The 18,670-nt window shown below is 37.1% G+C and overlaps 4 protein-coding genes across 6 annotated transcripts; 3 read left to right on the forward strand and 1 right to left on the reverse strand.

Moving 5' to 3' along the window:
- Positions 1–91: 91 nt before the first annotated feature.
- Positions 92–2,479, forward strand: ndufaf2 (NADH:ubiquinone oxidoreductase complex assembly factor 2). The gene is made up of 4 exons (XM_056773443.1): positions 92–289; positions 961–1,047; positions 1,284–1,324; positions 1,921–2,479. The coding sequence occupies exons 1-4, from the start codon at positions 175–177 to the stop codon at positions 2,164–2,166; spliced, it is 489 nt and encodes a 162-aa protein (XP_056629421.1). The 5' UTR covers positions 92–174; the 3' UTR covers positions 2,167–2,479.
- Positions 2,480–2,625: 146 nt separating this feature from the next.
- Positions 2,626–3,875, reverse strand: smim15 (small integral membrane protein 15). Of its 2 annotated transcripts, none has more exons than XM_056773444.1 (2): positions 3,776–3,875; positions 2,626–3,196 (listed from the first exon to the last, which is right to left on the reverse strand). In XM_056773444.1, exon 2 carries the CDS (start codon positions 3,163–3,165, stop codon positions 2,941–2,943), a length of 225 nt encoding a protein of 74 aa, XP_056629422.1. In that variant the 5' UTR covers positions 3,166–3,196; positions 3,776–3,875; the 3' UTR covers positions 2,626–2,940. The 2 variants fall into 2 exon arrangements, with proteins under 2 accessions (XP_056629422.1, XP_056629423.1); XM_056773445.1 differs by lacking the exon at positions 3,776–3,875 and adding an exon at positions 3,579–3,741.
- Positions 3,876–4,136: 261 nt separating this feature from the next.
- Positions 4,137–10,992, forward strand: depdc1a (DEP domain containing 1a). Of its 2 annotated transcripts, XM_056772251.1 has the most exons (12): positions 4,137–4,382; positions 4,634–4,899; positions 4,986–5,118; positions 5,200–5,321; positions 5,786–5,916; positions 6,008–6,055; positions 6,175–6,312; positions 6,798–7,682; positions 8,601–8,773; positions 8,961–9,134; positions 9,265–9,444; positions 10,040–10,992. In XM_056772251.1, exons 1-12 carry the CDS (start codon positions 4,335–4,337, stop codon positions 10,181–10,183), a joined length of 2,442 nt encoding a protein of 813 aa, XP_056628229.1. In that variant the 5' UTR covers positions 4,137–4,334; the 3' UTR covers positions 10,184–10,992. The 2 variants fall into 2 exon arrangements, with proteins under 2 accessions (XP_056628229.1, XP_056628230.1); XM_056772252.1 differs by lacking the exon at positions 6,798–7,682.
- Positions 10,993–11,997: 1,005 nt separating this feature from the next.
- Positions 11,998–18,664, forward strand: LOC130440191 (retinal Mueller cells isomerohydrolase). Its single transcript, XM_056773151.1, has 14 exons — positions 11,998–12,132; positions 12,421–12,503; positions 13,774–13,924; positions 14,175–14,282; positions 14,376–14,517; positions 14,614–14,761; positions 14,841–14,922; positions 15,233–15,365; positions 16,821–16,960; positions 17,375–17,504; positions 17,586–17,700; positions 18,015–18,109; positions 18,196–18,307; positions 18,383–18,664. Exons 1-14 carry the CDS (start codon positions 12,122–12,124, stop codon positions 18,529–18,531), a joined length of 1,599 nt encoding a protein of 532 aa, XP_056629129.1. The 5' UTR covers positions 11,998–12,121; the 3' UTR covers positions 18,532–18,664.
- The last annotated feature ends 6 nt before the right edge of the window (positions 18,665–18,670 follow it).

Consider the following 18,670-nt stretch of genomic DNA (forward strand, 5'->3'; position numbering starts at 1 on the left):
CGCATTGAAATGTGCCTGTATCGTGAGGTCTGATTGGTCGTGGCAAGCGCAGGAGCCAATCATATGACAGTATTAGTTCTAGGCATAGGACACAAGGTACTAGTGCATGTGTTTGTTATGTATGTGCACTTGAACAGTATATTTTGACAGATATTTGTCGTTTAACTGTAAGTTATGAGCCGCTTTACCTCTATCTTGCGAAGAACATTTGGAGTGGTCAAAGAGCACGTCGGTACGGATAATTTTGGAAATAAATACTACAACGTACCCGAGCAGAAGACATGGACAGGTAGGTCATGCGAAAGTTAAGTCTTTGAAGAGTAACATGTTTATAAATACGTTAATTCTTCATTTATGTTTATCATTATATTTAAAGGGATAGTTTAATGTTACCCCAAAACGAAAACCCTTTCAGAATTTACTCCCCCATGTCATTGCAAACATGTGTGACTTTCCTTCTTCTGCAGAACACAAAAGAAGATATTTTGAAGAAGATTACCATACAACATTGGTCTGCATTGACTTGCATTGACTTGTTTTCAACTACTGAAACATTTCTCAAAAATCTACTTTTGTGTTGCACAGAAGAAAAAGTCATAACGTTGACTGACATGAGGAGGGTGACAGATTTTTGGATGAACAGTCCATTTAAATATAATGAATAAAATAAATGAAATATACAAGGGAATTAAATACATAATCTTTTTTTGATTGCACTTATGCATTTTGTTGTCCTTATGCTGTCCCAAGTGCTTCCATTGCTTACCCTCTTGCTTTGGATAAAAGCGTCTAATAAATGACTAAATGTAAATAAATGAAACGAAGTGTCAACAATCTTGATCAGCTGTAGCTATTGGTTGAAAACAGCATACTTAATTGTTTCATATTTGTTTTGTTTTTTTTCAACTTAACAGGCAAACACAATTCATTAGCATTCACATTCATTCTTTTCTTCTGCAGGAAGGGTTACTCGGCATAGACGCCTGGTGGAAGCTGCCAATCCAGCAGAGATGGAGTACTCATGCAGCATTCCCTCTGAATGGGATGGTAATAAACAAAACAATTAAGAACCTAAACAAATAATGTAATATTGTATACTACTTTTATAATGATGTAAATAAAAGCCAATATTTCAATCCTGGTTCTTAAACTATAGACAAGTGTATAACTGCTTGTAGCCTTACAGTATTGGACAGGATTTAATTTGCATTACATTTGACAATTGTTTTGAATAATTGTATTTTTAGTTATTAAATTACCTTACTATAATCTTTTTTCTTTAGCTTGGATCAGAGGCAGACGGAAGCACCCGCCTACTATAGAGGTATTATATCAGATTTATGAGCCAAGAACAGAAATGTTAGCATTTTATTAAAATAATTTATGTAGGTAAAATAATGACAACCTGTGATGGTCATAAGGTGGGCATTACAGCATATGTTACCCTGAAAAACAAAACCAGTCTTATAGGTCAATTTTTCGAAATTGAGATTTTTGCATAATTTGAAAGCTGAATAATTAAGCTTTCTATCTATGTATAGGTTGTTAGGATATGATCATATCTGGCGGAGATATAACCGTTTAAAGCTATGGAATCTGAGGGTGCAAAATAATCAAAATATTGAGAAAATGACCTTTGAAGTTGTTAATAAGGGGCACTGTTAATGGCCATCCACTCACAAAAATAAAGTTTTGATATATTTAGCATAGGGAATTTACAAAATATTCTTCATGGAACATAATCTTTACTAAATATCCGCATGATTTTGGGCATAAAAGAAAAATAGATAATTCTGTCCCATACGATGTATTTTTGACTTTAACTAAAAATGTTCCGGTGCTACTTAAGACTGGTTTTGTGATACAGGGTCACATATTACAAAATGTATTCTGAACATACTTTTCTTTTACTGTCTATAGGAGTTGCTGAGGAATGAACTCTATAGGGAGAACATAAAAATTAAAGCTGAAGAAGTAGAGGAGAGGGACAAGGCCCTGCAGTCCAAAGAGTACAAGGAAGGTTTGGTGGCTAGTCCTGTTCAGGCTCAGGTCAAAGGCCATGCTTCTGCCACACTGTTTGGACAGTCTGAAGTCAGCGAGGAGCCTGTAAGCACTGCCAACACATTCCAGCCAGGGTCCTGGGCATCTCCAGGAACCAAAAAATAGGACTATTAGAAGCCTTCTTATGAGCCTTATCATGTTTCATTCAGAGCAGAAATACTAAGAACTTTGTGAGAACGACTGTGTATGTTGATTAAATAGTTGTGTAACGTTATATTATATATTGAAATGACTATAAAGATGACTTATAGTCTGGATAAATCAAACTGTTGACTTTCAGAGAACATTGTTATTCTTGCTGTGGAATATTTATGCCATAGGGTTAAAAGTATTTGAGTGGATCAATATATGCTTTTGTTGGTCTGCTTCAACATTCTGCATCAAGTTTTGTATAGTTGAGACTAGTTTGAAAAAGGTGGTACTTGTTTGCAGTTTATTTATGATGAGGGTAAATTAAAGAGTGCTTTGCATACTTACAGCATAACAGTTTTTCTTGCAATTAATCTTATATTATTATGTAAAAGGTTTAAGAATACTGCAATATTCACACAGACATTAAACAAGTTTGAGACAAAGATCACATAGTTTTTTATTATTTAAAAAGATAATTTAAGATTTTTGTGGAGTTAACATTTAAACGGCAAAAAAACTGTAAAAATGGAATGCAGAGTATTGCGAAGTCATGCAGAGTACTGCATTGATCATATTCTATAAAAGTACTGCAGTCCTGCCATTGAGATAAATAAACAGCCCTTCAGAAAGACCTCCAGTCCTGCTCCGGATCCCATTTATATGTCCTGCTTTACAAGAGTTGATACAGGAGCTGTGTCGGGAGATTGGGCAATTCTTTTGACCCCTCTACACTGCAGAGTTTCTAGCTCAATCTTTCTTTGCTCTCTTGGCTTTTGCAATGTTCTCTTGCCGTTTCTGTTTCTTCTTCTGCTCACGGTCCTTGGCCTCTATCATCTTGGCGAGTTTCCAGGACAACAGGGCACTGGCGATAAACAGAGGGGTCAATGCCAGGATAACCGTTGTGAGAAAACCATATGGATCTTTGGCAGCCCATTCCACCACATATTCTGCCCATGCTTTGATATCAATCATGGTCTTCTGACTATGTCTTCAGCACTGGATGCTAGAAGGGAAAGACAGAGATTTGTGACATAACATCATCAAACAGAATCAATGTACTTAACAGAACGTAGGTAAATAACTGTTAAGAAAGAACATTGAGAATCTTAATTTCAGAAAAGATTACTAACAACTGTTCAGAAAGCTATGACTTTGTATATAAAGACCAAAAATCTAAACAAACTATCACATTTAATAACATTTACTCAAAAAATGTTAATGATTACACGGTAGGTTACATATAAATAATACAATAGCCAATACAAATTAATCATTGCAATTCTAGTTAGCTAGTTTGCAAACAACTATTCAGATGTCGTTTTGTATGGATCAACATTTGTTACATCGTTATGTACCATTATTATACTTTGTATGACTTATCTAACCGTATTTAAACTGTACGATAAATCGGTTACATTCTCTAGCCACGCCTGATAAGAAGCATTGACGACAGCAATAAGCTAGCAACACATCGCTTTCTAACGACTCGTATTCAACTAGCATTGAAATAAAATCATATTATCATTACTTTGAGTAAGTTAATGTTTTTCGATGTGATGAACCGGAAAAATGCGAAACCCACCAGATAACCCGTTTAATATTTGCCGAGCAGTAAAAAAATCGGTAAATTAACTGTTGCCCGGATTCGGTAATAAAGGCGGAAATGAAACTCTTATCTTGTGTGTGTAATGGTGTGTGGGAATTGTAGTCTTTTTAGAATTACAAATACAGCTGGTGTTACTTGGAATAAACAACAATATAAGTAGATAAAATAAAATAATGAAATATATCTAAATAAAACCTAAAGACATTAAAGGATTACGCAGACTGTTATTTTGAAAATCACAATCTGTCAATACAAGCAGCCAATGGCTGTCGGGTTATCAAATCATGTGACAAAACAAACGATCCAATCACATGCTTCCGAAGCTTTGCGTCGTAATTTCAAACGGGTGTATGGATCTAATGCGTTGACACAACCAGTAACAAGCTAATGTTTAGCCATTTATGTTTTGTTATATTTATCACTGATTAAAACGTTTTACGAATGGCATTCAATTATCAAAAGTAACCTCGAATTTTTGGCGTTTGTATTATGAAAGCGGCCGTATAGTTGTTGGATACGTCCGTTAAACTTTTCAATGAGTTCTCACATCGTCACCCCGGGTCCATACAGGGCCACTAAACTGGTGAGTCTCTCCTGTTTATTCTGCATATATATAACAATAGTTTACAGGATTATTGACGTGTATAGTTTTTAATGTGTGTATATTTATTTGACTGTTTTTACTAAACAAGTGAAGTGTCTCTAAAGAAAGCTGATCATTCTGCAAACTGTCTTTTTATAACACAGTTAATAAAAATAAATAATTATACAGACAAATAATTCTATGCAGAATATGCACTAATCTTCACATTGCAATATTTGTGTGTCTTCCAGTGGAATGAAGTGACTAAATTGTTCCGGGCAGGGATGCCCTTGAAGAAACACAGGCAGCACTTCCGAGTTTATGCGAACTGCTTCACTGCATCAGCAGCTGTGGACTGGCTAAATGAGCTCCTGAAGAACAACAGCAATTTTGGGCCTGAGGTCACCAGACAGCAGACTGTCCAGCTGCTGAAAAAGTTCTTCAAGAACCATGTTATTGAGGATGTGAAAGGTCGATGGGGAATGGAAGATCTGGAGGACAACAGCCACCTGTACAGGTGTTACACCGTGGATGTTTGGGGAATCTTTCAAATGTATTCATTGAAAGTTCAAGGAGAAGTAATATATGTTATCTGTGTTCCAGATTTCCATCAACATCTCCGCTGAAGCCTATTCCCAACCGCTCCCCTGTTAAGAGGAAAAAGAGCATATCAATGATGGACAGGGAGGGTTTCTTTAAATTCAGAACCTCGAAGAAGTTTGACAAAGAATTTTCGGTACTTTTTTCACTGATTGATAATGTAAAAGTTTAAATGGGTTGTTTGAGATGGATAATGTGACTATGTTATTTTACACAGGAAAATGTGGATCCAGAAACACAAGACTCTACTGTGGAATCTGTCTTCAGTGAGACCGAGTGCTGTAGGGAACTCACAGAGGACGACATTCAAGTGATTTGGAAGAATGTAACACTTACGCAGTAAGTTTCCCACCACACACCATCTGTCGTTGTTTTTGCATAGTTTGTATGCGTAGAGGTGCCTGGCTTAACACCATCATAACATCCTTATCTCTTCCTGAAGTCCCTTACAAAAAGTACTATGGCAGTACTAAAGTACAATGTCTGATAATACGATGGGGTTCTCATGGTGCTTCCAAAACATGTTGACACCATTTTTTATTGAGATATTTTAAACGAAATCATACTGCTTATTGTGATCACTGGTTTTTTATGAGCTCTTAGTATTGGCACTCCAAATCTAGTTAATATGAGTTATGAACCGGTTAGATTGTGAAGGTAGAACAAACACTCAACAAAAAGGCAGTTTAGCGGCTTTTGCTATCAGTAGAATGTCTTTTTATCAGGCATAACATTTCTTGCCTTTACACAGTTTCTCAATTTTGTGTGTGATGACGTGATCCTGATAATTTTTGATACCTCAGTTTGCAGAAGCTGTTGGGATCATGGTGTCTTGATGATGTTTTGGATCCAGCCCAAGTCAATCCTCAGTTCATTGTGTATAATATGACCAAAGTGAATAAACACGGAGTTGTTTCCTTGGAGGACAAGACAGGTAGACCAAATCTATGTCTCATCCCAAGATTCTGAAAAAATAGATTTCCAACGTCACATTTTTATCCTATTTCTTATTTCCCCCTAAATAGAGGATTTGCCACATTGGGTTTTGTCTGCCATGAAATGTCTTGCAAACTGTAAGTTATGCAGAATGTTTAATTCCAATCTATTTCTGTTGTGATTTGCTACATCTTGACATTTTTTTAAATATGAAATAAATAGGTTTTAATAATGCTTTGCTCTTTTTTAATCAAAGGGCCAAAGTACGACTCGAATCAACCATCGTACCCAGGCTTTGAACGGGATGTTTTTAAAACGATCTCCGACTATTTCTACAGTCTTTCTCAGCCCCTGCTTACTTTTCAGTATTATGAACTGTTTGTAAACATCCTGGGTATGTATAAAACAGAAGTTTTATTGTTTCTCTGCTAAAGACAGTTGTTTGTTAAGTTTCACTCTCATGAGAAGCACAAACATGTTTGCCTTGAATATTTGGTTCCGTTTTGTGCGATGTACATAACATACTTTGAATATCCACTCATAGGATACCCAAATGTGTGAATTCTATCATTATCTTCTTGTCTTCATATTGTTGGAACAACATAAAGTTGTGTAAATGATGACAGAACTTTCATTTTTTGGGAGCACCGTCTCTTTAAACATTGGTTTCAGGAATTTAAATGGTGGGATGTGTGTCTAACTACTTTGACAGAACAAACGTTGAGTCACACATTTTCTACTGACTTCGTTGCTTTTGTGTTGTCAAATAATGTTCAAGACTAACCCTGTCTGCTTTGTGTTGAATTTCTTCCTTCGTTCTTAAGTGTTCTTGCCTGCCTTTTTTTTTTGTTCATGTTCTGTTGTCTGGTCCTTTGCTAGTTATGTGTGGCTACATCAAGGCTCCTAAAGTTCAATGCGGGAAGCGTAAAAACCAGGAGGAACCGACCTACCCTCAGCCAACCAAAGCCCAGCATTTGAACGCTGCCAACCTGTTCAAATCAACTGAATGTTTACTGATGAGCTTATTAAGAAAAGAAGTCTGTGATGAAGTCGAATCCCCTATGAAGGAAGTTTTTAGTTCTAAAGCAGAGACTAAGTTTGAAAGACATAGAGCACAGCAGCCCATATTTAGAGATAGAAGAGCCAGCGCCGGAGACCGGCTAGGTGGCTGTTATCTAGAAGCTCAAGTCGGCCGGCTGCGTTCCAGAAGTTGTTCTATGGAGGGAATTGTAGATAACTCAGTGGATTCTTTTACCAAAAAAGAACTGTTCAGGTCATCGGAAAGTTTTCATTTCTCTGGCAGTGATAAATCGTTCCCCCAAACAAATTCTCAATTGGATCATGAGGGATCTGCAGTTTCTGCAAGCTCTTGTCCTGGTGAGACTGATCCAAAGTTCCAAAATGCTAACAGCAACAGTACAAGCTCCCGACTACCTTCAGACTTCCGTCGACCCAACCAGAAACCCCCCAGGGCCCGGCCCAGAAGCATCGGTAACTTGCTTGACATAGAGGAGAACACTGAAATGTCTACAAGCAGTTTTAGCATCCACGCTCCTGTGGCTGAAATTACAATGAGACCAGACTGTTCCTCTAGCATTGACCTCAGAGCTCCCGGTTGGCCTGTGAGTTTGCATGGAAGCTGCATGGATGTTAGAACGGGTCCGACCATTAGCAGACGCTGTCAGAGCTCTCTGGACCTAAGCAAACCTGCACCCGCTTGGCCTCCTTTGGTTCCTTTAGCACGCCGCTTCAGTCCTGAGCAAAGTAAGACCATGAGAGCATGAGTGTGTAAAAAAACATAGAATCTTTAGGATGTGATTTTTGTGTGCTTGAGCATGTGCATGTTGTGGCTGCAAAACTAACATTGATTGTAATTCCTAATACTAATGAAAGCTACGCTGTTCTTTGGGTTTAACCCAAACGTGCTCATTTCTGAATCAAGAATTAGGTTCCCACTGCATACTTAACAGTACGGTATTTGATGGCTTTTATCTATGGTGCTCTTTCCAATTAACAAGTGATGCATACATTTTTAATGTATGAAATATACTTTATAGTAGTCTGTTTTCAGAATCTTAGCTGTGTAGTTGCCTTTAAAGTTTTGCTAGATTTTCAGTAGTGACCTGCATAGATGCTGAAAATGTGCTGTTTAGTTTGATTTTATTTAAAGGAATGGTTCACCCAAAATAAAAAGTCATTGTCTCATTGTAGGTTGTACCAAACCTGTTTTTCTACTTCACCAACAATTTAAAATTCTGTTTATTTATTCACCCTTATGTCATTTAAATCCTGTCTGTTACTTTTCTTTCTGTGTAACAAAAAGAAGACACTTTGAGAAAGGTCTTGGTGGTTTAGTGTCCATCCAATGGACGTCAATTGGATCCAATGTAGTTTTGTTACCACTGTTCTTACAAATATCTTCTTTTGTGTTCTGCAGAAGAAAGTATGTCATGCAGCTTTTAAATGACATGAAAATGAATGAAGCATTACAGAATTTTCATTTTTGGATGAACTATCCCTTTTAGGCCTTCATAGACATATCGAAGTCTGACAAACATGACAGACTTTACATTGGTATGAACTGTTCCTTTAACGCTGTAGCCCTCCGCTTATTCTCTGGTGTGTTTATTGTGTTTTGATTGATATCTGTGGTTACATGTGGGATACATCGCATCATTCCAGGTCTGCTGCAGCCATCTCTGGAGCGCGTGGCAATCGAGGCCCTTCAGCTCTGTACGTTACTCCTGCCACCTGCCAGTCGCCGGAAGCTCCAGCTACTCCTGCGAATGATCTCGCGCATGAGTCAGAATGTGGACATGCCACGACTGCATGACGTCATTGGAACCCGCACACTGGTCAGGAAGACTTTACAGCTTTAGTACCTTTACTTTAACTGCAGGATGTTGATAACGAAGAACAGATTTTGAGCTTGTGCAAGGAACATGTTGCTGTGTTCATTTTTCCAAATTATTGCCATGCTGTTCTAGTTCATATAGTTTATACTCAACGTAATGTGGAATATGTTCATGTTTTTGTGTTTAGCTGGTGCAGACGTTCTCCAGATGCGTGTTGAGTTGTGAGGAGGTGGATGATCTGGACGAGCTTTTGGCTACGAGGCTTTTATCGTTCTTCATGGATCACCACCAGGACATCATGCAGGTGCCCCTGTACCTACGTAATGCAGTAGAAGATCACATCAGCTATCTGAAATCACTGGTTAGTCCTCATGGCCCACCACTGTCACAAATTATCAGACTTTTTTTATTTAAGTTGGTCTTCCGTGTTATATTTTGTTTGACACCCTTCATCCCCCCTAACATTGATTTGAATGCATTCTTGATCTCAGACCACATGCCCAGGCTCTGCTGTTGCCATGCCGACATTCTCATTCTGCAGGCAGATCAGCCCTCGCGTGTTTGAGGAGCAGAAACTCTCAGTTTCTCAGGCAGCTCTTGCTGACCTATTGGAGAATCTCATCAAAGACAAGAACATGTCCGTGAAAGAGAAGAAAAAGAAGCTAAAACTGGTATTTTAACATTTTTCTTTACAGTTTTACATTTGGTAGATGTATTATTCCAAAGTGACTTTTTATCTGTTCATGAGGATTTAACCCATGATTTTGGTGATGCTTGTTCCTAGGAACATTTCAATGTCTATGTATTGGATATCATGATATTAATGGGACAATGCACCCCAAAAAACAAAATTCAAATATTTTTCTCAACCTCATGTCGTTCAAACCTGTAAATGACTCTCAAAAGAAGATATTTTGATGAACATTAAGAATCAAACAACACTGGTCCCCATCGGCTTATATTGTAAAGATACAAAACCACTGAGACGTTTCTCAAAATATCTGCCTTTGTGTTTCACAGAAGAAAAGAGTCATAGACAGGTTTTACTTTTAAGGGTGATTAAATGATGATAGAATTTATAATTGCGGTATTTCCATATCGTCAAAAGAACTAAGTTGTGCTATGGTACATGTCCAAAAGACAATAGCAAATTGTGGTAGTTGGTAATTTTGCAATCGTTTAAATAACTTTTCAAACCATTTTTGTGGAAAGTTTCAGTTCAGTATACAGCAGAAAATCAAACAAACGTTTTGTTTGTTCTCTTAGTTTCAGAAGGAATATCCTGACATATACTCGAGACGTTTTCCCACAACGGAGAGTGAAGCTCAGCTGTTTGCAGATAAGCCAAAGATAAAGCCACCAATGCTGTTAAGCATCAAAAAACCCAAAACTTTCAGTATTCGAAGCTGAGCGCCTCTTAAAGTGCATATGACATTCATATATGGGAGACAGTTCTGGTGTTGTGGGTGTGGGATGCTCAGATTTCTTAAATGGAATTCAAATCACTTCAGTTTGATCTGAACTGTAACTTGAGTTGAAGTCTCATGTGGGTTTTGCAGAGTAACTTTTAATGTTTTTTCAGTTATAATAGTTGTCCGTCAGTTTTATTGTTATTTATTTAAGGTGTTTGACTTGTTGTAAGTTATTGGGAGTTCTCACTCATAGTGTCACAGTGGATTCAAAACTCAGAAGATCCATGGCAAATTTTATGCAAGTACTTTTCATATGCTTTAAATATGGAGCTTCTTTTGAACAAGATGAAGGTAGACAATTTGTCTTTTTATGTTTGTTTCATTTTTATTTTCTTTTTTTGCTATCATCCTTGTGTGTGTGTGTGTCTTCAGGTACGAAAAACGTGTTAACTCATACTTGGAAGTATAAAGAAATGTTAATATAACTCTTTTCTGTCTGACGGGGTTTTCCTGTTTACAAAGCCAGTATGGGCTAATTTGCACAGTTTTTTCATCTTGTATATGCCAAATTTTGTCATCTTTATGTATATATTTTCTCTCTAGTACGTAAAACCTATTAATTACCTTACTTGGTGTGGATTGATCATCTTGCCATCTGCTTCTGTACTGTTTAAAAGTTTACATTTGTAACCATCAAATGGTTCGATACTTAAAAGGGAGTCTGATTTACATTTGATGTTTTATCAATTTATTGAATGAGCCCAGATACTTGTACTGTTCCTATTCTATGCAATAAACCATTTTGAAATCAAAGTTTGTTTGTTAAATGCACTTAATAATTTATTAATTATTATTATACACTATTAATAACTTAATAGTTAAAATATCTAAATGTTTCAACAGCAGTGTGTCAATGCGATCTGATTTGTGAAGCAAAGTGAGCAATTCCGACGTTATGGACGTGACATAAAAATGCTCAGAGAATGAATTTGTTATGAATATATTGAACCATCTGTTTATATTTGACTGAACCCTTGTTGATAAACATCAAAAAATGTCAGACTTTGAAAAAAAATCCATTTTAAAAAAGGGAAATAAACATGAGTTAGGTCAAAAAAAGGATGCAGTTTTTAGGAGACAAAAACTTTGTAGGATTTCTGTGAAATAAAATGCACAATCTTAAAGCAATAATACCTAATGAATTGAGAAGGGATGCCTTATATAGAACATAAAAAAATACTTTATTTTAATTGTATGTGTCCATTTATGATGAATATGTAACGTTATGTATATGACAATCCTGAAAACTGCATTTACCTGACTGTGAAAATCATGCAATAAAAATAAAACAAATCATTTACAAATTAGGAGAGATGTCTAGTATAGGTATTTGAACCACCAAATGTTAAAATTTGTGCTGTTACCATGCTAAAAACTTTATTTGATCTTGTTAAGGTTGACATTTTCACGTAATTGCCCAAATGCAGAATGAACTTCATTAGTATTCACATCACACTCCATTTATGAATGATATGTGGCTATGATCCTGGAATACAAATCATCTTCAATCCTGAGACAAATAAAGAAAACGTGATTAATGAAATGCCTTTTCACGCTGGGTTTTGTTGGGTTCAAGACTATAGACTTCTGTCTTTTGATTCGTTTCTATAAACAATTATTACACGTTATTTTGTTCATTCATGCTTTTGTCTAAACATGTTCTTTATTTTGGTTATTACGAGACTCAGTCTTTTCGGAAAAGTAAACATTTGTGGAAATGTTCGCGATCTGGACACAAAGGGTTTTTTGTTCCAGAGTCTTCTGGTTGGTTGGAGGCGGAGTCCTGAGATTCTGTGGCTGTGTCTGACAACATAACCACAGTGGTTCATACGCAGGCATTCACTTTCTTTCATCCATTTCCCAACGTGCAGACAGAATGGCGAGCCGGTGAGTAACGGAACATTTCAGAGCTTTTTATGTTTAGGTCTTTTGGAAAGTTGAGAAACTTAGTTGTTGTAAACAGTCACAAATGTTGCATTTTCTATAAACATTCTTGTTTTTTATTAAAAAAATTACTTCTTGTTTTCAATTCCGTTAAGATTACCTATTACATTTATTATTTAGATTTTTTCAGATTTACCAGAATGCTTCTTCAAAACGTCCAGCCTCGATATCATTTTAAAACAGTCAAGCTTATTAAACACGAAAAATGTTGACATCTGTATTACATTTCAGTCTTGAGCACCCGGCTGGCGGCTATAAGAAAATATTTGAGACATGTGAGGAGTTGGCTGAGCCCATTTCTGCACAGGTCTCAGGTCTGTTTAATAGGAACACTGCAATAATGTCATCAATGCATTTGAATGTTTTTAATTGAAATGATGTTTGAAATTTGATTGCAGTATTTAGGGTTTATGCAGTGAGTTTTAGTACCAAACACACAGAAGGACAACTTTGAAACAACAACTTTCTTTACTCCGACTACTTCCGCACACACAGCTACCCCCACATGGACACACCCATCAAGCACGTGACGTGTGACATCATAGTATACTAAAGTGAAGTAGACCGTTTACATCGTGATGTGTAGCGGCCTTTGCTATGTTTCGCCGTGAAAATGACCTCACAACAGGAGGGGCCTCTGTTTGAACGAATCGGACTCATTAATTGAAAAAGACCCAGCGACGCCTACTGTCGGTTTTAGTGTCATATTTCTTTTCTTTTAAAACAATTAAGACTTGTACACACCGGGCGATAAAAGCATGCGCTTACTGTCAGCGTTTTCCAGACGTTTTTCAACGTTCACACCCAAGCGATTTTCCCTGGCGATGAGCCGACGTGCCAATTCACCCACTGACATAGGATGGCGCTGTTTTCTGAAAAACAAAAAATACCCCGTTACACAAGGTGGCACTAAGCAACTTGAAAGGTGCGTTACATTTCGCCATAAGTAGACTGCAAAGTGGACTTAACAGTATGAGAATCTACCAATTTTACAGTGCGATTCCAATCCGAAGGGAGTAAACATGTTCAGTTCGAAGGGCATTGCGAACGCTGTAGGCGGGAAATCGGGGAACATCGACGCATCACTTCGCAGGAAGTGGAACGGCAAAATCACCCAACTTAAATTTAATAAATGTTGGGTTTTAAATGCACTTTAAGAGTTAAAACTTAAATAAAATTGTATTAAAGGTATCAAATTTAATTAAATATGTCTTTCGTCACAAGTGAGTGTTGGGTGGCCTCAAAACGTTTCTTCGAAACGGGCCTCATATTGATAGAAACGGCTAACACAATGAAGCATTATGTTTTTATTACCTTAGAATGAGCTATTTCTATCTACATACAACGCGGGTCCCCATGCATGTAATCCGCCATGTTCTGTCAGCCGTCGTAGTTTTTTGAAAGGGGGGGGAGGGGTGGAGTGAGCGGTTGCCGCTAGATTTTACGGACTGGACCTTTAAACAATTTCCACATGCACATTTTCAGTCCTGTTATTTAAAATCATATGCCGTTGGATAAGCACGTTTCTATTTTGGCTGTTTATGCATCTTTAATATAGATGTTAGTAAAGTGTTTTCCCTCCAGGCAAAATCCCTACATGGCTGACCGGCAGTCTACTCCGTATGGGTCCTGGGCTATTTGAGATTGCAGATGAACCATTTCATCACCTTTTTGACGGACAGGCTCTCATGCACAAGTTTGACCTAAAGGATGGACGTGTGACCTATCATCGCAGGTAAAGTCCTCTGTTTTACTGTGCTTGTTGTTCAATGATGCGTGAATAAATGACTAATGTTTCGCAATCTTATTTGGATATTTCATTTGGAGTTAATGAGTCATGTTTTGGGTGGATTCCATTGTACTGATCTTCTAGTAGATGTTTGTGGTCATATGCTGGACCAAGATGAGTTATGCTGGAGAATAAACCACCCAAATTGTTTATATAATAAACAATGATATCTTTGAATATTTGCTGTCATGTTCAGGTTTATCAGAACTGACGCTTATGTGCGAGCCATGACTGAGAAGAGAATTGTGATCACAGAGTTTGGCACCGTTGCCTATCCAGATCCATGCAAAAACATCTTTTCTAGGTTTGTAAAGTATTCTCCTGTCAATTCTTAAGGTATGAAGCAAATAACATATTGAAAGAGCTATTGGAATATTTAAATCTGTTTACTTTTCAGGTTTTTTACTTACTTTCAAGGCATCGAGGTGACAGACAACTGCATTGTCAACGTGTATCCAATCGGTGAAGATTTTTATGCCTGCACGGAAACCAACTACATAACCAAAGTTGATCCTGATACATTGGAAACAATTAAAAAGGTTGTGATTTGATTTGTCGTCCTGAATTAAGCCTCCTAAAATAAATAATTAAAATCCATAGAAAAAAATCCATTATCTGTTTCCGCTTGCCCACAGGTGGACCTCTGCAAATATGTCTCGGTCAATGGAGTGACTGCACACCCACATATTGAACAAGATGGTACCATTTATAACATTGGAAACTGTTTTGGCAAGAGCATGTCATTTGCTTACAGCATAGTCAAGATTCCTCCAGCACAGGACGGTTAGTTTACTGTTTTGTCTTGCATAAACAAACGAGAAGGATAAGAAGTTTTTAATGGCAGTATGAATTGATTTTTCAGATCAATCAGATCCAATTGAAAAGTCAGAGGTCTTGGTGCAGTTTCCATGTAGTGAGAGATTAAAACCATCTTATGTCCACAGGTTTGTTGCAATTTTTTTTTAAATGACCAAATATTTGGTAAGACTTTACAATAAGGCATTAACATTAGTAAATGCATTAACATGAACGATACTTCAACAAGAATTTGTAATTTTATTTCATGATAATTAATTTGTTCACTTAGTTATTCTACAGAGAACTTACATAATTTTTTATGTTGCTATTTAATAACGTTAACAAAGACTTTCAAATGCTGAAAAATTATTTTTATTGGATAGTTCACATAATGGTTTTAGAAAGTGTTACCTAAATTTGAAATATATTTACTAAATGATAACCTTTTTTCTGCAGCTTTGGCATGACAGACAACTACTTTGTGTTTGTTGAGACACCAGTGAAGATCAATCTGTTGAAGTTTTTGACATCTTGGAGCATCAGAGGAACAAATTATATGGACTGCTTTGAGTCAAACGAACAAATGGGTGTAAGTCAAGGCTTATTGCCACTGAATCTCTTTTATCATATGGTTGATTCATAGTGCATAATAAGGCAAAGAAAAACAAAAAAAGTACCTAGCATATGTTTTTTAGGTCCTACTTTGGTTTATGGAGTGTCCAACAAGTTTATGTACATACAATGTGTAAAAACACTATAATGTCGTAATAATAGGCAGTTATTCGTACCTTACTTCTTGACCGACTCTCAAACGATTCGTTCCGCGATTCATCCATCTAGGCCCCGCCTACCCGCTAACCTTGTGTCATGTGATTGGTCAGATGGTGTAGTCTCTTATTATTGGTCAAACGCGTTCATCATGTGTCGCAAATGGAACCCCACTACCATCATTACAGGATTACGGTTTACATGTGGTTGGATGTCATGTATGTAATATGTTTAGCTAGAGATGGCGGCGATTTTACCGTACCAGTTTGAGCTAAGAAGACGCTAATGCACAACAAACTCCACCACGACTGGACCAGGATGTTTGTCAGTGGAAAGTGACAACTCCTGTCATAAAAACTCCCAGTGTGACTACATGCATGTTGTGCTTTTGCTCATCAATGAAATAAAATATGATTATTATCTTAAAATACTGTTAATACGTTAGTAATACTATTATTTCGTCTTAACTGTGCGTTGTCATGGTATATAGAGAATTTCAGAAAGTCGACGTTATGAAAAATGATTGTAGTATCACCCAAATATATCTATATAGATGCACGTGAGGCAAATGTGTCAAAATGCAAAGGTAATAGCCAGATAAACCAACTGTAACACCCCAGAAACGCTACATGCTATGTTAGCGTTATATAAATTAGCTAAACACAGACATAAGGTGCGAAAATATTTCTTGAAGTTAAGACAAAATGAATAGTCACACTTACAGGTTGTGATTCGGTGGAGCTAAAAGGTCCAAATAGAGTTTGTATTCCCCCTCTTTCAAGGATCGTCGTTTCACCTGCAGTGAACGCGCACAGATTATTAAACCAATCTTCGGTGAAATGACGCGCTCACAGTTAAACCCTGGGGTTATACTCCTTTGGTATCGCTTGAAAAATGAATTGTAACCATTTTTCCCCTCAGACGTTCTTCCTTTGGTAGTTGAAATAAGACCGACTGTGTCACACCGTAGAACACAGGCTATAGAGATGATACAAACGCATCACGAACGAGCGACAGTGTTTGTGGGAGGAGAAATACGTTTTCGCGTCAGTCTCAGGAAAACGTAGGCGGGGACTATGTGTAGTGACGTAGATACGCAGGTGAACTATTCCACGTCTCGTTTGTGTGATTCAGAGTCGACTCCCATTTTTACAATCAAATAACTTTGTTATTTGACACGGCAACAGAACAGACTGCATGAAATGTCATTTTCATGATCTCATGCTACGTACTCTTTAAACATTCTGTTTGTTGCTTTAATTGGTTCCATTCCCAGACGTGGTTTCATTTAGCCACAAAGAATCCTGCAGGATACATTGAGCACAAATTCAGAACATCTGCTCTCAATGTGTTCCATCACATTAACTGTTATGAGGATTCTGGGTTTGTTGTTGTGGACCTTTGCACTTGGAAGGGGTAAGACTGCTTCGTTTTTGAATTCCACAATAAGTAAACAGAGAAACAAAGCAATCATGATTATTGCACATTTGATTCTAACAGTCAACATAAGTAGATAGTTCACCCCAAATTTTTGTCATCATTTATGCACCCACATATTGTACAAAACCTGTATGTCTCTTTTTTTCTGTGGGAAACATGAAGATATTTTAAGAAATTTCTCAATGGCTTTGTGTCCATACAATTAAAGGCAATGCAGGCCAGAGTTGTTTGGTTACCAACTTTCTTCAAAATATCTTCTTTTGTGTTCTGCAGAAAAATGAAAGTCATACAGGTTTGGAATGACATGAGGGTGACTAAGTTTTTTTGGGGGTGAACTGTCCCTTAAAGGGTTCAAGAATTTATTCATGATCGACTTTATTTGATTGGCAGGTTTGATTTTGTGTATAATTATCTATACTTGGCAAACCTAAAACAAAACTGGGAGGAAGTCAAAAAGGCTGCTTTAAGAGCGCCACAGCCAGAAGTGCGGAGATACGTGCTTCCTTTGGACCTTCACAAGGTAAGGGACGTTATTTCTATATCTGGTTAGGAGAAATTGAAGTGACGGATACTATAAATTGTTTATTTGTTTGTTTTGTAGGAGGAGCAGGGGAAGAATCTGGTATCTTTACCGTATACCACAGCCACTGCGGTCATGTGCAGTGATGGAACGGTTTGGCTCGAACCTGAGGTTCTTTTTTCTGCACCACATCAGGGTAAATGTTCAACACAACTTTTCCAAACCCAACTACTTGAACTGCAGTCTTTGAATAAACTGTCATTATAAACTATTAAAGAAAGGGAAACAAAAAATCTGTCATCAATAACTCATCATGTTTACAGCTAAATTTTCTCTGCATTTTTCTGAATGTTAATTTCATCCCATTTTTCTTAGCTGCTTTTTTAAGAATGTTGATTTCATCCATACCTTCACAAATTTAATCTAACAAAAATAAATAAAACAAAAATAAATAAAAACAAATTGGAATTGCAAGTGTTTTAAATCTTTTGGGATGTTTCTGTGCTCCAGCCTTCGAATTTCCTCAGATAAACTACAGAAAACACTGTGGGAAAAATTACACCTTTGCTTATGGACTTGGACTAAACCATTTCATTCCAGACCAGGTGAGTGTGATTTTCCGTATGGAACATTTGACATCAGGATTATTTGACATCATGATTATCCATTATTTGTCTTCCTGGGATTCTAGATTTGCAAGTTGAATGTGAAAAGCAAAGAAACATGGATATGGCAGGAGCCAGACGCCTATCCATCTGAACCTCTGTTTGTGGAAAGCCCTGATGCCAAAAATGAAGATGACGGTAATCCTTATCTGTTCCTAAACAAGATACATTGATTCTTGTTACAAAAATTAATATTTTTATTGCTGTTCGCAGGTGTTCTTCTGAGTATTGTGGTGAAGCCAGGGGTTGTCCAGAGACCGGCGTTCCTCCTCATACTCGATGCTGCTGACCTGACAGAAATAGCTCGTGCAGAAGTTGATGTCATCATACCCGTCACCTTACATGGATTATACAAACCATAATGAACCAGAAAAGTTTTGTAATAAAACAAACAGACCATATTAAATAGAAGAACTGTTAAGTCAACCAGTGCACAATATTACAGCATATGGCTCTAGATGCTAATAATGTACACCTTTTGATAATGATTTTGATAATGAA

The sequence above is a fragment of the Triplophysa dalaica genome, chromosome 18 (genome assembly GCF_015846415.1).
Source record: "Triplophysa dalaica isolate WHDGS20190420 chromosome 18, ASM1584641v1, whole genome shotgun sequence".
Lineage (NCBI taxonomy): Eukaryota > Metazoa > Chordata > Actinopteri > Cypriniformes > Nemacheilidae > Triplophysa > Triplophysa dalaica.